General features: G+C 40.4%; 2 protein-coding genes across 3 annotated transcripts in view; both read left to right on the top strand.

The window, feature by feature from the left end:
- Positions 1–7,942: 7,942 nt before the first annotated feature.
- LOC138349935 (collagen alpha-1(IX) chain-like) lies at positions 7,943–8,962 on the top strand. Its single transcript, XM_069299930.1, has one exon. The coding sequence runs from the start codon at positions 7,943–7,945 to the stop codon at positions 8,960–8,962; it is 1,020 nt and encodes a 339-aa protein (XP_069156031.1).
- An 8,103-nt stretch (positions 8,963–17,065) lies between these two features.
- The window catches only part of LOC123755925 (KN motif and ankyrin repeat domain-containing protein 2), a 66,658-nt gene continuing 62,716 nt past the window's right edge, over positions 17,066–21,007 (top strand). The window contains exon 1 of one of the 2 annotated variants that reach the window (XR_011222000.1): positions 17,066–17,391. The gene's annotated coding sequence lies outside the window, so the exon portion shown is untranslated. The remainder of the gene's footprint in view (positions 17,392–21,007) is intronic. The other variant, XM_069300208.1, reaches the window with a different exon arrangement.

Genomic DNA, 21,007 nt, shown 5'->3' on the forward strand with positions numbered 1-21,007 from the left:
ACCATGCAACCTGCTCTCGCACAAGACAGCACATATATGACTTATTGCTTATATTCACTATTTTGCTTATAAATAAGTAAATATGTGACTTATTTCAAACCTTATTTTTTTCAAGGCACTAACTTTTTCTCTCAGTTTTATTAAACAATAGAGATTTTATACAAAATTTGACAATATCCTGAGTTACTTTACAATTTATTTAAATATTTTAGTTTTGTTTTATTATTTTCATAAAACTCTAATATTACTATAGGTATAGGTTCAGTACTAATTGTAATATCTTAACATACTAAGAAGGTTAGGTTAGGTTGTGGTTTTCTATTCAGCTTTACAAGGTAAACTAAAATATTAACAATAAATTAGTATGTCACATATGCACTTATTCATAAGCAAGATATTGACTTTAAGCAAGTGCGAGAACGGGTTGCACTATTAAGGATCAATACATGCTGTTTATGTATTTTAACAAGAGTATGGAACTTACTGACAATATTTATAATCGTACGGAGTAATTATACAGCATCAATGCAATTCTATAACACACTGCACTTCTGCTTGAATATTTAAATACATGTACAAAAACTATATATATATATATTTATTTATTTATTTATTTATTTATATATACAAAAATTCGTACATTCTTGTTCAGCCACTAGCACGCATAACGTTTCGGACAAGTCCTTAATTTAATTTAAAGGGCTCCAGATTTCTAAAAAAAAATGCATTGAATTAAAACTAGTTCGATTTCAATCAAACTTTTTTGACTAGTTGTATATGAAAAGGGTTTTATCTGGTCCAAGTCTCAGCATCGTAGCGTAAATAGGAAGGGATAAAAAAACAACCGGGTACCTATTTTACTGTTGGGTAAACAGAGGCTACATTTAAGGATTGGCGCCCAGTAAATCCTCCCCTGGCCAGGAGACGAACCCTGGCCACAGCGCTCGTGAAACGCCAGGCGAGTGTCTTAACCACTATGCCACGTAGACTACTTACATACATACATACATACATACATACATACATACATACATACATACATACATACATACATACATACATACATACATATGTGAGAAAGCTGCATGAACGCGCAAGCCATAGATCACTAAGAACTCTTTGACCCAGCCAGGATTCGAACCCATGCCGTCCAGGATCACCCCTAAACGTACGATCATTGGTGCGGTGGTCACGGTACTGTGTACGTTTAGAGGTGATCCTGGACGGCATGGGTACGAATCCTGGCCGGGTCAAAGAGTTCTTAGTGATACATATATATATATATATATATATATATATATATATATATATATATATATATATATATATATATATATATATATATATATATATATATATATATATATATATATATATATATATATATATATATATATATATATATTAGTATATTTTGGTAGCAGTCTTTCCTGTAGACATATATTATTAAATATGACCGAAAAAGTAAGATTAATAATTCTAACACAAATTTTCTCAATCTTTCGTACATTTCTTTTCACTGTTGGTGGTAATTCAAAAGCCAATTCTCCAAAATTCATTTTTATTTCTAGTCTGACGCGACACTTGAGCGCGTTTCGTAAAACTTATTACATTTTCAAAGACTTTAGTTTACAAATACACAACTGAATAGAACTTACACATCTCCGATTTGTTTATATCTACATTTGAGTGAGGTGGATGGGGTGAGGTGGTATTTAATAAGGTATTAATTTCATCAACACAAGACAGAACACGAAACAATGGGTATTGAATAGAAGTGATTGTAGAAAGCCTATTGGTCCATATTTCTTGATGCTTCTATATTGGAGCGGAGTCTTGAGGTCGGTAGAATATAGTTGGGCATTAATTGGCTGTTGATTGCTGGTGTTGATTTATTGATGAGGAGTGCCTCGCAAACGTCATAAACACATCCACAAATTCTTTTCAGACGCCATCAAAATCGGACAGGGGAAGGAAAGGAGGGGGGGGGGGGGTAGGTTAGTGGCTGATATTTCTTAAAGTGTTTAACTTAGGCCTACCCCAACCAGCCTATGTCCATCCCGTTCCCCATGGACTCAAGCATCTGGTCTCGATTCTTGAAGAGACAGATAGACATTATTTCTTTTATATATAGACGAAGTGGATGAAGCATCGCTAGATAATATCAAGCACAGGTAAGACAAAATATATGTAAGTGGTTGTGATTGGGTAAAAATAGTAGAAGCCTCGTAAGGCCAATAAGACTTCTGCAGTCTATTATTCATTCGTTGTCTGTTAGTTTGCTCAAGAAATGACAAATAAATGCAAGAGACATGTTACTGGTGTCTCAGTCTGACACATTGTAACACAACATGTCACGTTGTGTAACATCTGTGTAGCAGAAGAGTTAATATGTTGATAACTGGTGGTAGACACGGTGGACTTAGCGTGTAGAATGCTTAGTGAACTGACTGTTGTAACACCATTGTTTGGGTTAGGCATGATGATTAGCGTTAGTGGCAGATTAAGTTGGGTGCATGTAATGAACCAATCGAGAGCTCACCTGGTGACCCAAGCTGACATGAAACCAGGTCTGGTGAGGATTAAGATACAAAGACCATTAGCCAGGACTCCCAAGCAGACCAGCATGGGTAAAACCTGACGGTACACCACCTGGAGAGCCTCGTTCGTCAACTCCGTCATCGCAGCCTATGCAGTTCATTACAATACTGTTCTCAGAATGTGATTTCTGACATACCTACAGGACGCTATCACAGCGAGGAAGCAGATTGTAACTTCCTCTTTTGGTGACCGCAGGCGCCTCCCACTACACAGGAACGTAATAAATATGAAATATTGTAGAAGCCCTACTCATTCGTTTCAGGTACTATTTAGGCCCAATCATTTCTTCTGGTGTATCCTTCTAAAATATTAGCCTTAAAATGTTAGCTGGTAATTTGTTTTACTCCTATAAATCCAGTTACATATTTAAACCACTTCTTAAGCTGGATATATCTCCCTTGTTCTCCGTTTCTCAAAAGTTTATAAGTTTAGTTCTCCAAGCCAATCTTCTTAAGAGAGATTCTCATAAGATTGGAATCTCTTCTTAAGAGAGATTCTCATAAGATTGGAATCTCTTCTTAAGAGAGATTCTCATAAGATTGGAATCTCTTCTTAAGAGAGATTCTCATAAGATTGGAATCTCTTCTTAAGAGAGATTCTCATAAGATTGGAATCTCTTCTTAAGAGAGATTCTCATAAGATTGGAATCTCTTCTTAAGAGAGATTCCCAATGCCAGGGATTAACTTTGTCATCCTATGTCGAATGTTTGCCAGAAAATTTATGTACACTGCAAATATGATTACTAAAAACGAACAGTATAACTCAAGAGAGGCATTACTCGCCCTAGATGTAACTGAAAGATAATGTTTGAGCCCGTCTTCAGACCAAATCCATTACCATGAGAAACCACACCCCACCCCAGTCAAGTAAATAATTATCAAAGAAGCCGAGAAGGCTATGTAGCACTATCAAATGTGCTGAATAATTAGAGGGCGCAAAATATACCAGTCAAACCACGTGGATAGTTATTTAGCAATTTGTGATGGCCTGAATGCATAATACGGATTCAGAAATAGTCTATACGTAAACTGGGAAGTGAACCTATGTCCTAAAGAGAGATTATTCTCAAGCTATACCTTTATTGTATTATAAATCAATGATTTAAAACATAAACAAAATATATGCTGAAAAAGTTTTTTTTTAATTTGTAAACAGAATTAATGGGTACAGTGAAACAGTTTTCAAATTTCATATTTTACATTATCGTCAATAATACACTATATTAACGTAACTAACATAATGAAGTCCAACGTAACTTAATCAAACCATAACCTAAGCATACCATGGACAGAGTAGATAATAGCACTAATTATGTAGTGTTACTCAGTAGATAAAATATTGAAGTTCTTGCGAGGCAGGATCAGGTATAACATTTGGGGTTTACGGCTCATGCTCGGTGATGATATGGAAAATTTGTTTACTGAGAATTATATAAAATATATATAAATGTAATAATTTCCCTTGTAAGTTAATGTAAATATAATCTCCAATATTGTAAATCATTTAAAGAAAAAAAGAGTATAACATTTATTGTTTAAAGTTCATGTTCTGTGATAATGAAACACTTGTTTACTGAGAATTATACCACTGTGTATGTAATGTAATATTGTCTTGTAAACTTTATGTATATATGATTTATATTGTATTTTATTAAATATAGATAAAATAAATTATGTAGTCATTCTCAATCCATTCACGTGAGCATATTTCCTCCTTGAGGACAGGTTGAATGTCTACGCTTTGATAATTGACGCTTCAGTAAATAAAACCAAGTAGCCTATTTGCCGTATTTCATACACTAATATTTTGCTATTAACCTTTTGTCTGTTTCATAATTTCCTTTACCAATTACAATATCATTAAGTCGACATACAGTGCCAATATCTTTGTTCAAACTTAATAAATTTCAGATATATTCGATGAATTGTATTTAGCCATTTTCCTGCTCAAATCTTTTGTTTATCTATATCTTCTTGCAGTTAAGAAATTTGAATTATTAATTTGAATTGCGTCACCTGTAATTTTTTTATAATAGTGTTTTCTCTGACATTAAGATCGTTATTGTAAGATATGAATAATGACGGATCCCTACACACACTGCAATTCAATTACTTCTTTATTATGCACCCCATACCCATTCCGTGGGTGGTGGTGTAAAGGATTACAGAGGCACATAATCGTTTCAGGAACTGAACCTTCTAGTTCGTTTAGCTAAGAAAATAACAATCTTTTGACGCTAGTTACAAAATTATTAATGTTTATAATAATATAATATAGTCTCTTCCCACAACCAAACCATCACCAGAGAAATCTTTGCAAACAATACAGAAATCATCGACAGATACAGCGATAGCAGGCGGCTTGACGTCTGCGAGGCACTACACATCAAAGAAGTCAACACCAGCAATCAACAGCCAATTAATGCACAACTATATTCTACCCACTTCAAGACTCCGCTCCAATATAAAAGCATCAAGAAATATGGGCCAATAAAAATAGGCCTTTTGCAGTTACCTACCTTTAATACCCATTGTTTCGTGTCCTGTCTTGTGTTAAAAGTTTATTTTCACCTCATCCAAAACTATTGTACCATGTCACCTCACCCAAATGTAGGTATAAAAACTCGAAGATGTTTAAGCTCTATTCAGTTAAAGTTGTGTGTGTGTAAACTAAAGTCTTTGATTTTTGAATTACCTTCAACAGTGAAAAAAAACGTAAGAAAGATCGAGAAAATTCGTGTTAGAATTATTAATCTTACTTTTTCGGTCATATTTAATAATATATGTCTACAGGAAAGACTGCTACCAATATATATATATATATATATATATATATATATATATATATATATATATATATATATATATATATATATATATATATATATATATATATATATATATATATATATATATATATATATATATATATATATATATATATATATATATATATATATATATATATATATATATAGAAGGGAGTACCACCTCTAGCTGGAAGAAGGGGGACCCAAAGCCTCGGAGGAAACCACGCATAACGCATTAGAGGGAATGTTTAGATCCCCTCCAATACAGTTTCTGTGTGCTTTTCTCCTACCACCCCCTTCCTTGAATATTTTTTGTGCTTTATTATGCATTTGATGGTTACAAGATATACATGGGTTGATACAAAAATAATAATGCAAAAAGGTGCTTAAAGGTTATGGATCTCTTGAAGAACACAACAATGGGAAACTTTGATGAATGTCACAGACGGGTTCGATCATTGTTGCAAGTCAAACACTTCTTCGAATTCCTCTGAAGTTGGACTAGTGCCCAAGACGCAACAGGCATTTCCCCTCTGAATCGCAACACTGAGGCGCTGGAACAAGAAACTTTTTGCTCTCTGGTCTTTTGTAGCGCTGATCAATTTGTCCCCCAATTCCTTCAGGAACTTCAATGCACATTTTCCCCACGAACCGAGGGTCTATATATATATATATATATATATATATATATATATATATATATATATATATATATATATATATATATATATATATATATATATATATATATATATACATACATTCATACATACATACATACATACATACATACATACATACATACACATACATATTTAATCACCCACACAAATACACACATCAATAATCTTTTGTGTCACAAGTGATTCAACAAGAGGCTCACAACAGTCACTATACAAGGCACTTTACATCTATGATGAGTCGCACAGTTACTAGTCTTGCTCCACACCCACCCAACTGGGCGGCAGCTTTACAGTCATGTGCTCCACACCCACCCAACTGGGCGGCAGCTTTACAGTCATGTGCGTGCATTACTTACAGTAAGCAAATTTTGGATACCTCGCTAAGATTTCGGGCATGAAGTTCATGGAGTGTAGTCGTGAAGTTCCGGGTTTGATCCCCGGTTGAGGCGGAAACAAATGGGCGAAGTTTCTTTTACACTGATGTCTCTGTTCACCTAGCAGTAAATAGGTACCTGGGAGTTAGACAGCTGCTTCCTGGGGGAGTGCAACAAAAAGGAGGCCTGGTCGAGGAGCGGGGACGCTAAGCCCCGAAATCATCTCAAGATATCCTCAAGATAACCTCAAGATTGGGGACCATACAAACTTGATACATAAATGAATATATATACAATTATTTTAATAAACAACATTGAAAATTTTAAGGGGCTCCATATATGCCCTTGATGTTATAGAAGAAGGATCTTATTTGCGGCTTTCACGTGATTAAATAATGTCATACAAGGTTGCGTCCTCATAAACGTAGAGAGAATGTACCTCAGGTTTCTTTTACTGATCCTCGCAAGTGCAACTACTTCCTACAGCTCTTGGGCCACGCTTGATGGTATGTAGTGAAGGAAGCAGGAGGATCATGGGCTCCAGCTGTGAGGTGAGGGTCCAGAAATTGCCTAATTCACCAGAATGTAAGGTAATAACTCAAGTCTGGGTAAATAGGGGCCAAAGATTTAGTGATGGTGTGGGGTAAAAAGCCGAATTGATGCACACATCTGGAAGAAATGGCTTCTTAAAGCGAGAAGAAATGGCTTCTTCTTAACGAGCACGCGCACGTGTGCGTGTGCTCGTTATTCACTAGTTTTATGAAAGGACACAGCTGTGCATTTGGACAGTTGACGAGAGTTGTACTCATCTAGTTGTACTCGCCTAGTTGTGCTTGCGGGGGGTTGAGCTTCGGCTCTTTGGTCTCTCGTCTCAACTGTCAACCAACTGGTGTACAGGTTCCTGAGCTTATTGGGCTCAATCATATTTACATTTGAAACTGTGTATTGAATCTACAACATCACTTCCTAATGCATTCCATTTATTATCTATTCTGTTGCTGAAAATGTTCTTACTAATGTCTCTGTGGCTCATGTGAAGGGTATGGAGTGTAGTGTTGGGTGTCAGGGTATGGAGCGTAGTGTTGGGTGTCAGGGTATGGAGTGTAGTGTTGGGTGTCAGGGTATGGAGTGTAGTGTTGGATGTCAGGGTATGGAGCGTAGTGTTGGGTGTCAGGGTATGGAGTGTAGTGTTGGGTGTCAGGGTATGGAGTGTAGTGTTGGGTGTCAGGGTATGGAGTGTAGTGTTGGATGTCAGGGTATGGAGTGTAGTGTTGGGTGTCAGGGTATGGAGTGTAGTGTTGGGTGTCAGGGTATGGAGTGTAGTGTTGGGTGTCAGGGTATGGAGTGTAGTGTTGGATGTCAGGGTATGGAGTGTAGTGTTGGGTGTCAGGGTATGGAGTGTAGTGTTGGATGTCAGGGTATGGAGTGTAGTGTTGGGTGTCAGGGTATGGAGTGTAGTGTTGGGTGTCAGGGTATGGAGCGTAGTGTTGGGTGTCAGGGTATGGAGCGTAGTGTTGGGTGTCAGGGTATGGAGCGTAGTGTTGGGTGTCAGGGTATGGAGCGTAGTGTTGGGTGTCAGGGTATGGAGCGTAGTGTTGGGTGTCAGGGTATGGAGCGTAGTGTTGGGTGTCAGGGTATGGAGCGTAGTGTTGGGTGTCAGGGTATGGAGCGTAGTGTTGGGTGTCAGGGTATGGAGCGTAGTGTTGGGTGTCAAGGTGTGGAGCGTAGTGTTGGGTGTCAGGGTATGGAGTGTAGTGTTGGGTGTCAGGGTATGGAGCGTAGTGTTGGGTGTCAGGGTATGGAGCGTAGTGTTGGGTGTCAGGGTATGGAGCGTAGTGTTGGGTGTCAGGGTGTGGAGCGTAGTGTTGGGTGTCAAGGTGTGGAGCGTAGTGTTGGGTGTCAGGGTATGGAGCGTAGTGTTGGGTGTCAGGGTATGGAGCGTAGTGTTGGGTGTCAGGGTATGGAGCGTAGTGTTGGGTGTCAGGGTGTGGAGCGTAGTGTTGGGTGTCAAGGTGTGGAGCGTAGTGTTGGGTGTCAGGGTATGGAGTGTAGTGTTGGATGTCAGGGTATGGAGCGTAGTGTTGGGTGTCAGGGTATGGAGCGTAGTGTTGGGTGTCAGGGTATGGAGCGTAGTGTTGGATGTCAGGGTATGGAGCGTAGTGTTGGGTGTCAGGGTATGGAGTGTAGTGTTGGGTGTCAGGGTATGGAGTGTAGTGTTGGGTGTCAGGGTATGGAGTGTAGTGTTGGGTGTCAGGGTATGGAGCGTAGTGTTGGGTGTCAGGGTATGGAGCGTAGTGTTGGGTGTCAGGGTATGGAGTGTAGTGTTGGGTGTCAGGGTATGGAGCGTAGTGTTGGGTGTCAGGGTGTGGAGTGTAGTGTTGGGTGTCAGGGTATGGAGTGTAGTGTTGGGTGTCAGGGTATGGAGCGTAGTGTTGGGTGTCAGGGTATGGACAGGGAGCCGGTCGGCCGAGCGGACAGCACGCGGGACTTGTGATCCTGTGGTCCCGGGTTCGATCCCGGGCGCCGGCGAGAAACAATGGACAGAGTTTCTTTCACCCTATGCCCCTGTTACCTAGCAGTAAAATAGGTACCTGGGTGTTAGTCAGGTGTCACGGGCTGCTTCCTGGGGGTGGAGGCATGGTCGAGGACCGGGCCGCGGGGACACTAAAAGCCCCGAAATCATCTCAAGATAACCTCAAGATGGAGCGTAGTGTTGGGTGTCAGGGTATGGAGTGTAGTGTTGGGTGTCAGGGTATGGAGTGTAGTGTTGGGTGTCAGGGTATGGAGCGTAGTGTTGGGTGTCAGGGTATGGAGCGTAGTGTTGGGTGTCAGGGTATGGAGCGTAGTGTTGGGTGTCAGGGTATGGAGTGTAGTGTTGGGTGTCAGGGTATGGAGCGTAGTGTTGGGTGTCAGGGTATGGAGTGTAGTGTTGGGTGTCAGGGTATGGAGCGTAGTGTTGGGTGTCAGGGTATGGAGCGTAGTGTTGGGTGTCAGGGTATGGAGTGTAGTGTTGGGTGTCAGGGTGTGGAGTGTAGTGTTGGGTGTCAGGGTATGGAGCGTAGTGTTGGGTGTCAGGGTATGGAGCGTAGTGTTGGGTGTCAGGGTATGGAGTGTAGTGTTGGATGTCAGGGTATGGAGCGTAGTGTTGGGTGTCAGGGTATGGAGCGTAGTGTTGGGTGTCAGGGTATGGAGTGTAGTGTTGGATGTCAGGGTATGGAGCGTAGTGTTGGGTGTCAGGGTATGGAGCGTAGTGTTGGGTGTCAGGGTATGGAGTGGGATATAAGGGAAATTAAGATGGAAGCACCCTTGGGAATGAGTGACCACAGTGTATTAAACTTTGAGTACCTGGTACTGCTAAGAATTATCTCCCCCAAAAAAGAACTAGGAAACAAAAGGCTGCCTTTCCAAAAGGGGAAATATGAGGAGATAACACGTTTCCTGAGGGAAATACCTCGGGACACAGAACTCAGAGCTAGGTCTGTATAAGATATGATGGACTATGTCACCCAAAAGTGTCAGGAGGCAGTAAACAGGTTCATCCCAGTTCAAAGGAAAAATCAGAGAGGCAAAAGAAGAATCCATGGTATAATAGGGCATGTATGGAAGCAAAGGGACTGAACAAAAGGGCGTGGAGGAACTTCCGGAATAACAGAACACCAGAAAGCAGAGAGAGATACCAGAGAACCAGGAATGAGTATGGTTAGGGTGAGAAGAGAAGCAGAGAAAAATTATGAAAATGGTATAGCAAACAAAGCCAAGACCGAACCAAAGCTTCTCCACAGTCACATCAGAAGGAAAACAACAGTGAAAGAACAGGTATTGAAACTTAGAACAGGCGAGGACAGGTATACAGAGAATGACAAAGAGGTGTGTGTAGAACTCAACAAGAGGTTCCAGGAGGTCTTCACAATAGAACAAGGTGAGGTCCCTGTTCTAGGAGAAAGGGAAGTAAACCAGGCGGCCTTGGAAGGGTTCGAAATTACGAGTGAGGAGGACAAGAGACACCTGCTGGATTTGGATGTTAGAAAGGCTGTTGGTCCAGATGGGTATAAATTGAATAAGTTTAGATGGGTATAAATTGGATAAGTTTAAATTTAGGAAAGACTTGGGTAAATACTGGTTCAGTAACAGGGTTGTTGATTTGTGGAACCAATTGCCGCGGAACATTGTGGAGGTGGGGTCCCTCGATTGTTTCAAGCATGGGTTGGACATGTATATGAGTGGGATTGGGTGGTTATTGTGAGATTTTTCTCTACGCCTACCTCCCTTAGGAGGTGGACTACAAGTTTAAATTCCGCTCACGGCAGTTAAGCATGAGTCCAATAGAAAAAGGAAAAGCGGGAGCAAACCGCCAGGCCTCCACCACCAAGGGTGAAAACCTGTCCACAATAGGCCGCTGGCTCCTCCTAGTTCAACAGGACGTTAAAACTAATAAAGGGTAACCCACGGGTTCTCACAATCAAATATTTATATTTGATGTGGCGCTATGAATTGGAATTCGAATTCCCAAGAACAGCCGTCATATCAAGATCACATCAACATTTAATAATATGCAGAAATATGGTGGAATAATATGGTTTAAGGGTTGACATCAAAGACCGTTTTCTATAACATAACAATTTATTAATAACAAGAGACTAACTACTACATTACCGAGTTTACGTTACGTTAATGTCCATCCAGTGGCACGATAACAAACAGCTAAATAGCAACCCTTGCTGTGAGGCTGCATACTGAACTAACCTGAACACAGGTGTGCCCACTGATGATGCAATATTGCAAAACAAAGAAAAATATCACAGACTAAGTTACACCACAGCGAATGGTTACGTTATTGTCCATCAAGTGGCATTTGCAACACAGCTATTCAACAGCCCCTCGAGAAGTGACAGCAGGCTCCATCTTGCTGACACTTCGGGCTGACAACATGAACTAACTGAACAAATGAAGGATATCCACTGAAGACAAAGACACAAGCAGGCAATCAATAGTGTCTCGGTTTCCCTGACAGCTACTATAATCACAAACTTAGGGGTCCTCCCGCCCCCCAGGAGAGACCCACGTAACTAGGCGGGTAGTCCAACAGTGACCCCCCCCCCCTATCACAACCCAGTGTGAACACTCTTTGCAACTCCCAACAAGAAGTTGCACTGTTGTAAACAGTAACAAAGACAGGCAAGGCGGGATTCTGGGACACAGCTCCACAGATCCCTAGATGACTCTACTCTCGTCACCAGACGACAACCAAAAGAAATTGCCTTAAGTGATTAATTACGTTAATTGACTGATCGCAGCAGTCAGCAACAAAGTACTATGGTAATCACAAACAATTGTCTCACACTAGACAACAACATGATGATACTCTACGTTAATCTTTAACACTTGTCTCTCTTGTTAACAATAACTCAAACTTATATTACATCACACTTGACTCCTAGCAAGTATTCAGTGAGTAATTCTCAATTAAGGTCAAACGGACCACTAATTACATCCCCATTGAGTTACGTTAACTAAGCCTACCCTAACTTGGTAGCTTCTCAACAGTCTGTGTCAAAAAATTACTAGTGAGTGTTAATTACCCTAATTAAGCCCCTAATTAATTCTGAGCAATTAATTAACTGTCACCAGGACCGATAATTAATCATCCATAAATACGTCTCACTCCGCACTGCCTAAGCAGGTCTCATCAAACACTGTGAATTCACGGGAAAGGAGTTAATTACCCTAATTTACAAGATGTGCCACTAATCCACTGTCCTCAGACAGGATATGATTAATACAACGATTTATGCTAGCTCCATGAGGTCGCTTTACCGAGTCATCGGAGCTCTCCAATGTTAATTACTCCACTAATTAACCTGAGCCACTAATTGCTATACCCCTGAAAGGTAATTAGTCTCGAGCAAATTACGTTAACACAAATACTGACAGACTGACAGATCCTCTCCCACTACGTGAATTCATGATGAGAAGGCTAATTACATAATTAGCTAGAGTGGTCAATTAGTTGTCACACGGACAATTAATTGCTCCCAAGACGTATCTCACTCAAGCTCAACACTGTTCTCTCTTAACAGCCCTCACTCACTCCACAATACTAAGTGTGCACCCCTTATCCAGTTAATTACCCCTTACTTAATTAACTCACTGAATCCTTAAGTCCTCAACACAACTTAAAGAAACAAAGTAACCCCAGCGTTACATAGGTCACACTACAATGGCATGCAACATCATAAAAGCACTGCCCACATATGGTTGCGGCTAGTGCAACTTGCTAATTACTGTGCCCACACAATAATGACACACGGTTGTGCAACACACAAAAGTATACTAATATTACTGTCCCCCTCTTTTTCTTGCACCCGCTGCAAAGGACTACTGTGAACACACACTTACCTCAGCAAGGCAATTAACCCATCAATTGCCTGCTCTCATTAAGCACTGTGAATTCCCCTGAATAATCCTAGAGGTCCCTTAAACCCTCAACACAGTTCCTGGGCCAATAATATCGTATACACTGACAACAATACTGCACAAACCTGCAACATAATGATGCCATCAGCATACCCCACATGCTAATGACATCATTAGGCAGTCAGTCAGCCATCACATCTACTGACTTACCACACAACACAGTACATAAACATGCAAATGAACATATAGAAATGGCATTCACATAATTAATGAAAATTATATCATCAAGTAAATGTAACTAACTACACAGACCTCAGGGCCCCCACTGACATCCCTGCACCTGGCCTGCCTACCTCTAATGATTATAATTTTATGGTACTCTATGGCATTAATCCAGTCTGAACGATTATATAGAATCGACAGGCTGGATCACTTATATGGTAAATCTCTACACTGACCGATTATAAATAGGAGCTGCCTCGTATGGGCCAATAGGCCTTCTGCAGTTGCCTTTGTTCTTATGTTCTTAGACGGCATCTCACCATGGGTACTGAAAGAATGTGCAGAGGCACTTTGCTTGCCACTCTCCATAGTGTATCGTAGGTCACTGGAGACGGGAGACCTACCAGAAATATGGAAGACGGCGAATGTGGTCCCAATATACAAAAAGGACGACAGGCAAGAGGCACTGAACTACAGGCCAGTATGCTTGACTTGTATACCATGCAAGGTAATGGAGAAGATCGTGAGAAAAAACCTGGTAACACATCTGGAGAGAAGGAACTTCGTGACAAATCGCCAACATGGAATCAGGGAGGTAAATCTTGCCTGACTGGCCTAATAGAATTCTACGACCAGGAGACAAAGATTAAGTAAGAAAGAGAAGACTGGGCAGCCTGCATTTTCTTGGATTGTCTGAAAGCCTTTGATACAGTACTGCATAAGAGGCTGGTACATAAGCTGGAGAGACAGGCTGGTGTAGCTGGTAAGGTGCTCCAGTGGATAAGGGAATACCTAAGCAATAGGAAGCAGAGAGTTACAGTGAGGGGGTGAGACCTCGGATTGGCGTGAAGTCACCAGTGGAGTCCCACAGGGCTCTGTACTCGGTCCTATCTTGTTTCTGATATATGTAAATGATCTCCCGGAGGGTATAGATTCATTTCTCTCAATGTTTGCTGACGATGCCAAAATTATGAGAAGGATTAAGACAGAGGAGGACTGCTTGAGGCTGCAAGAAGACCTAGACAAGTTGAAGGAATGGTTGTTAGAGTTTAACCCAAGCAAATGTTTTGTAAAGAAGATAGGCGTAGGGAGCAGGAGGCCAGATACTAGGTATCATCTGGGAGATGAAATTTGTGGGAACCGACCTGTGAGATTTATATTTATTTAATTTATATGAATTTATATTTACGTTAATTTATATACTTCGATAGCAATTGGTATGATGATAAGTGGACTGTATTTCTACAATAATCTCACAAATCGATCCTCTACACATTAGGGGGGGGTTTATATTGAATTTATATATATGCAGCCAATCAAACTACAGTATTAGACTACATACATTAGTGTACATTGAAGAGGTTCCTTATCTTATTGTACAGCAGGCCTTAGTCCACCAGGTATAACCAGGATGTAGACACCAAATTATCCTCTTTGAGGTAGCTTCCATCACCCAGTAACTGGCACACAAAGCATGCTTCCTCGTCTTGACCTGTCAAAAGGGCGCTAGCTATGAAGCCAGAATCCTAATATATGACAGCTATATCAGAGAAAACACTGTACAAGGAACCATAAAGACCTAGGCTTAAAATTACCTTTAGTATGAGGCGATCTCGTATTCTAACCGGCACACACTATCTAATGACATTAATGGCCACAAATGATAGATAAATGGGTTTCGGCAGAACACTTAACTTGTATTTGTTGACAGCGTGTTGATGATGGTACACCTTTGGTTTCCATAACACTTCGTTCAAGTAAAATTAACAGGAGCCGTATTTGCTCCCGTGAGCCTCTGTGGTCTTAGTACAATAACAATGGCTGACACTCCATACTACTGACGCTACTGGCCGACATTGTCCAGATATGATAGGAGCCGAATTTGCTCCACGCGTCTCGGAGGTGACAACAACAATGGCTGACCACTCCCTCACAACTGACGCCTGGCTTACTTTGTCCAGATGACAGTAAGTGATAGAAGGGACACATTTACTCTATTTTAATTCTGATAATTAAGTTAATTTATATGAGATGTTTTTATGATGGTAAAATCCAAAGACTAATGTATTTAAGAATAATTCCCACTATAATAGGTGGTGAATTTATAATAGTATGTGGTAATGATATCCCGTTTTCTATAGACGGGAATTCCACTACAAGTTACATTTTCTATGGGTAACTTGTTTATACAACACAGCAATATTATCTGTCTGTATGATATTATTAAATGGTGTCGGATTTTCCGACAAAATTCTTTATGAGTCAGAGAGAGAAAAAGACTTGGGGTTGACATCACGCCAGATCTGTCCCCTGCAACCGATATCAAGAGGATAACATCAGCGGCAAATGCCAGGCTGGCCAACATACGAACGGCATTCAAAAACTTGTGTAAGGAATCATTCAGAACTTTGTATACCACAAATGTGAGGCCAATCCTGGAGTATGCAGCCCCAGCATGGGTCCATATCTAGTCAAGGATATGTCCTGTCTCCTCAGCCTCCCAACCATTCCCCACTCCACCATCCCCTCTTCCTTCCCACCATGCCCCACTCCCCTGTCCCTTTGTCCTCCCCACCATTCTCCATTCCCGCATCCCCTCGTCCTCACCATCCCAAACTCCCCCATACCCTCGTCCTTCCCCACCATTACCTCCTCCCTTGTAACCTCGTCCTCCCCACCATCTCTCACTTCCATCCCCTCGTCATCCCCACCATTCCCCTCTCCCTCGTCTGATGCCTTCCCAAATGGTCTGATGTTCCCATCAGAAAATTGGGAACATCAAGTGATCTCATGTTCCCATCACTCAAATATAAGAAAACCAATTAAAAATGAATTGAAAATATGAAAAAATACAAAAATAAAGTATACTCACAAAATAAATGGTATGGTAAACAACACAGCTCAATTCCAACACAATTCACACAAAATAATTAAATCAAAATTAAAATAAATCAAAATCTATGAAAATTCTATTTATCAATACAATCAGAAACATTGAAATGGAATTGTAACATATTTAGTAAAGCATGTGTGTTGCTCTTACATGCAACAGATGGCACTGTTTTTCAAGAAGAGCATAGTTTTACCTGTCACAGGTGTGGCATCTATACTTATACTTACGAAATGAATGGTATGGTAAACAACACAGCTCAATTCCAACACAATGTCACAAAATAATAAAAAAAGAAATAATTGAAATCTATTAATATAAAATTTATCAATGCAATTGGAAGCATTGAAATGGAATTCGTGACATATTTAGTATAGCATGCATGTTACTAGTTTGGCGCTGTTTTTCAAAAACGCATGTTTTTACCTGTCACAGGGGTGGCATCTATATAGTAAGTAGGTATATTAAAAGACGCGCCTATTTGAATGCAATGTTGTGTCAAAATTTCAAAGCAATCAGTGAAGAGGTTTCAAAGAGTTCCCTCACATGAAAAACACAGTTTCTCAGAAAAAGCATGTTTTTTTTTACCGTCACAGACGTGATATCGATATAGTATGTATACAAAAACCTGCTCGGATGTGAATGGAACGTTGTGTGAAAATTTCAAAGCAATCGGTGAAGAACTTTCGGAGATTAGCGGTTATGCACAAACGAACATTTCCATTTTTATTTATATAGAAATAAATGTTTCATTAAATATGACTGCATATGCTCCTCAACTGAAGGAACTTAACCAGTAGGTTGACAAGAAAGGCTACAAGAACCTAAAAACTTTAGCTCGTGTGCATTATTATTGACTAAAGTAAATAGGCTGATCACTAAAGATAGGTGAGGTAGGTGCCCACTATGGGTCTGTGAGGTTTTCTTGGTTTTGATGTTGGTGTGTTGTAAGAAGTATTTTTGACACAAGTGTTTGAGGACCCTTGCACAGGTGTGTTAGGTGGACGTGCGCAGTAGGAATGAGGTCAAGAGACACAAGTGTTTGTGGCAGTGCCCGAACACTTCTTCCTTCCATGAGCTGGAGCGACCCATCAGTGGTGCTCCTGACTTGGTCCTCTCAAGATCAACTGCTGTGTTTCTGACTTGGTCCTCTCAAGATCAACTGCTGTGCTCCTGACTTGGTCCTCTCAAGATCAACTGCTGTGTTCCTGACTTGGTCCTCTCAAGATCAACTGCTGTACTCCTGACTTGGTCCTCTCAAGATCAACTGCTGTGTTCCTGACTTGGTCCTCTCAAGATCAACTGCTGTACTCCTGACTTGGTCCTCTCAAGATCAACTGCTGTACTCCTGACTTGGTCCTCTCAGCATCGGCTCCAATTCCATCACAACTCAACAGGTTTGTATATGTTCAGAATAAACTTTTTCTTCGGAACAATAATTTTTAAGTCGACCAACGAATGTATTATGCTTAAAAAGAGTTTATCTGCCAATTTGTTTCCCACGATAAGTTATGGTTTTGTAATTTATGTGTTGTGGATGAAGGATTTACCACCAGATACACCCGGGGTACTCCTAGGAAGATTTTATCTCAGATTGACTATCAGTTTGAGGATCTATATATATATATATATATATATATATATATATATATATATATATATATATATATATATATATATATATATATATGTCGTACCTAGTAGCCAGAACGCACTTCTCAGTCTACAATGCAAGGCCCGATTTGCCTAATAAGCCAAGTTTTCATGAATTAATTGTTTTTCAACTACCTAACCTACCTAACCTAACCTAACTTTTTCGGCTACCTAACTTAACCTAACCTATAAAAATAGGTTAGGTTAGGTTAGGTAGGGTTGGTTAGGTTCGGTCATATATCTACGTTAATTTTAACTCCAATAAAAAAATATTGACCTCATACATAATGAAATGGGTAGCTTTATCATTTCATAAGAAAAAAAATAGAGAAAATATATTAATTCAGGAAAACTTGGCTTATTAGGCAAATCGGGCCTTGCATAGTAGGCTGAGAAGTGCGTTCTGGCTACTAGGTACGACATATATATATATATATATATATATATATATATATATATATATATATATATATATATATATTTTATTAAATATGACCGAAAAAGTAAGATTAATAATTCTAACACGAATTTTCTCAATCTTTCGTACATTATGCTTCACTGTTGGAGGTAAATCAAAAATCACTTCTCCAAAATTCATTTTTATTTCTAGTCTGACGCGACACGGGCGCGTTTCGTAAAACTTATTACATTTTCAAAGACTTCACAAATACACAACTGATTAGAACTTGCGTTTCCCTGATTTTATATCTACATTTGAGTGAGGTGGGAAGGGTGATGTGGCATTACATTTGAGTAAGGTGGGAAGGATGATGTGGCATTAGAGGATATTAATAGGGTATTAAAAGTATCAACACAAGACAGAACACGAAACAATGGATATTGAATAGAAGTGTTTGTAGAAAGCCTATTGGTCCATATTTCTTGATGCTTCTATATTGGAGCGGAGTCTTGAGGTGGGTAGAATATAGTTGTGCAATAATTGGCTGTTGATTGCTGGTGTTGACTTCTTGATGTGTAGTGCCTCGCAAACGTCTAGCCGCCTGCTATTGCTGTATCTATCGATGATTTCTGTGTTGTTTACTAGGATTTCTCTGGCGATGGTTTGGTTATGGGAAGAGATTATATGTTCCTTAATGGAGCCCTGTTGTTTATGCATCGTTAAACGCCTAGAAAGAGATGTTGTTGTCTTGCCTATATACTGGGTTTTTTGGAGCTTACAGTCCCCAAGTGGGCATTTGAAGGCATAGACGACGTTAGTCTCTTTTAAAGCGTTCTGTTTCGTGTCTGGAGAGTTTCTCATGAGTAGGCTGGCCGTTTTTCTGGTTTTATAGTAAATCGTCAGTTGTATCCTCTGATTTTTGTCTGTAGGGATAACGTTTCTATTAACAATATCTTTCAGGACCCTTTCCTCTGTTTTATGAGCTGTGGAAAAGAAGTTCCTGTAAAATAGTCTAATAGGGGGTATAGGTGTTGTGTTAGTTGTCTCTTCGGAGGTTGCATGGCTTTTCACTTTCCTTCTTATGATGTCTTCGATGAAACCATTGGAGAAGCCGTTATTGACTAGAACCTGCCTTACCCTACAGAGTTCTTCGTCGACTTGCTTCCATTCTGAGCTGTGGCTGAGAGCACGGTCGACGTATGCGTTAACAACACTCCTCTTGTACCTGTCAGGGCAGTCGCTGTTGGCATTTAGGCACATTCCTATGTTTGTTTCCTTTGTGTAGACTGCAGTGTGGAAACCTCCGCCCTTTTCCATGACTGTTACATCTAGAAAAGGCAGCTTCCCATCCTTTTCCGTCTCGTAAGTGAAACGCAGCACGGAACTCTGCTCAAATGCCTCCTTCAGCTCCTGCAGATGTCTGACATCAGGTACCTGTGTAAAAATGTCGTCAACATACCTGCAGTATATGGCCGGTTTCAAGTTCATGTCGACTAAGACTTTTTGCTCGATGGTACCCATGTAGAAGTTTGCAAACAGGACACCTAGGGGAGAACCCATAGCGACCCCATCTACTTGCTTATACATGTGCCCATCCGGGCTCAAGAAGGGTGCCTCTTTAGTACAAGCTTGGAGTAGTTTCCTCAGAATACTTTCTGGCATGTCAAGAGGAGTACAGGCTGGATCACGATACACTCTGTCGGCTATCATTCCGATTGTCTCGTCCACAGGTACGTTGGTAAACAGCGATTCTACGTCCAACGAGGCTCTTATCCCTGTGGCCCGTGCGCCCCGCAGTAAGTCCACAAATTCCTTTGGAGACTTCAGGCTGAAGGCGCAAGGAACATAAGGAGTCAGCAGGCCGTTGAGTCGCTTCGCCAATCTGTACGTGGGTGTGGGTATCTGGCTAATGATTGGCCGAAGTGGGTTTCCAGGCTTGTGCGTCTTGACATTTCCATACGCATATCCAGGTTTATATTCCCCAATGATCTTTGGCAGGTGGAGTCCGGATTTCTTGGCGTTCACAGTTTCGATCAGTTTGTTGACCTTTGCTTTTAATTCGGCTGTAGTGTCCTTCGTTACCCTTTGGAACTTAGTTTGGTCAGAGAGTATGATGTTCATTTTCGCCAGATATTCGTCTTTTTTAAGAATGACATATATTGGCGACTTGTCACCTCTCCTGACAACTATCTCCTTGTTCTCACGAAGGCTTTTAGCTGCCGCTCTAAGCTCGGGGGACAGTATGGTGCTTCTGTAGTTGCCTCGATTCTTTCCTCCTTCTGCAATAAGTTCTGCTTGTAAGGTATCTTTGGTAGTGACCTTCTTTTGTGTCTCGAGGTCGAATATGTCGTCCAACAGAATTTCCAACTCCACTTTCCGGGCCATTTCACTCGGTCTGGACATAACATGACAGTTTATGCCCAGATTTAGGAGAGTGACTTGGTCCTCAGTGAGGTTAATTCCTGCAAGGTTCAGGAAGCCATCTCTTGGTCGTGGAATTGCCATAGGTCCTCCATATAATGTTGTTAGTTTCTTGATAATCCTTGTTTCAGTGCTGAGGTGATGTTGGTCTGTGAGGATGTCAAGGTGTTGTTCAATGCGGGTACGGATACTATGGTCGATGTTGCTATTTCTCCACTCGTTTGTAGCATGAAGTAGTTGCGTTTTTTTGTCTTTGATTTCATTCTCTGCCTTGTATATCTGATCACGAATCAGATCCTGGCGATATTTTATCGTGAAGGCTTGATTCCTTGCTGCTGGGTCGTGCACTTTAACATTAGTATATTTTGGTAGCAGTCTTTCCTGTAGACATATTTTATTAAATATGACCGAAAAAGTAAGATTAATAATTCTAACACGAATTTTCTCAATCTTTCGTACATTATGCTTCACTGTTGGAGGTAAATCAAAAATCACTTCTCCAAAATTCATTTTTATTTCTAGTCTGACGCGACACGGGC

Source organism: Procambarus clarkii, chromosome 43, assembly GCF_040958095.1.
Source record: "Procambarus clarkii isolate CNS0578487 chromosome 43, FALCON_Pclarkii_2.0, whole genome shotgun sequence".
NCBI lineage: Eukaryota > Metazoa > Arthropoda > Malacostraca > Decapoda > Cambaridae > Procambarus > Procambarus clarkii.

What these genes read in the sequence shown, in the direction of transcription:
- LOC138349935 (XM_069299930.1), top strand. Translation starts at nt 7,943, where the DNA reads ATGGAGCGTAGTGTTGGGTGTCAGGGTATGGAGCGTAGTGTTGGGTGT.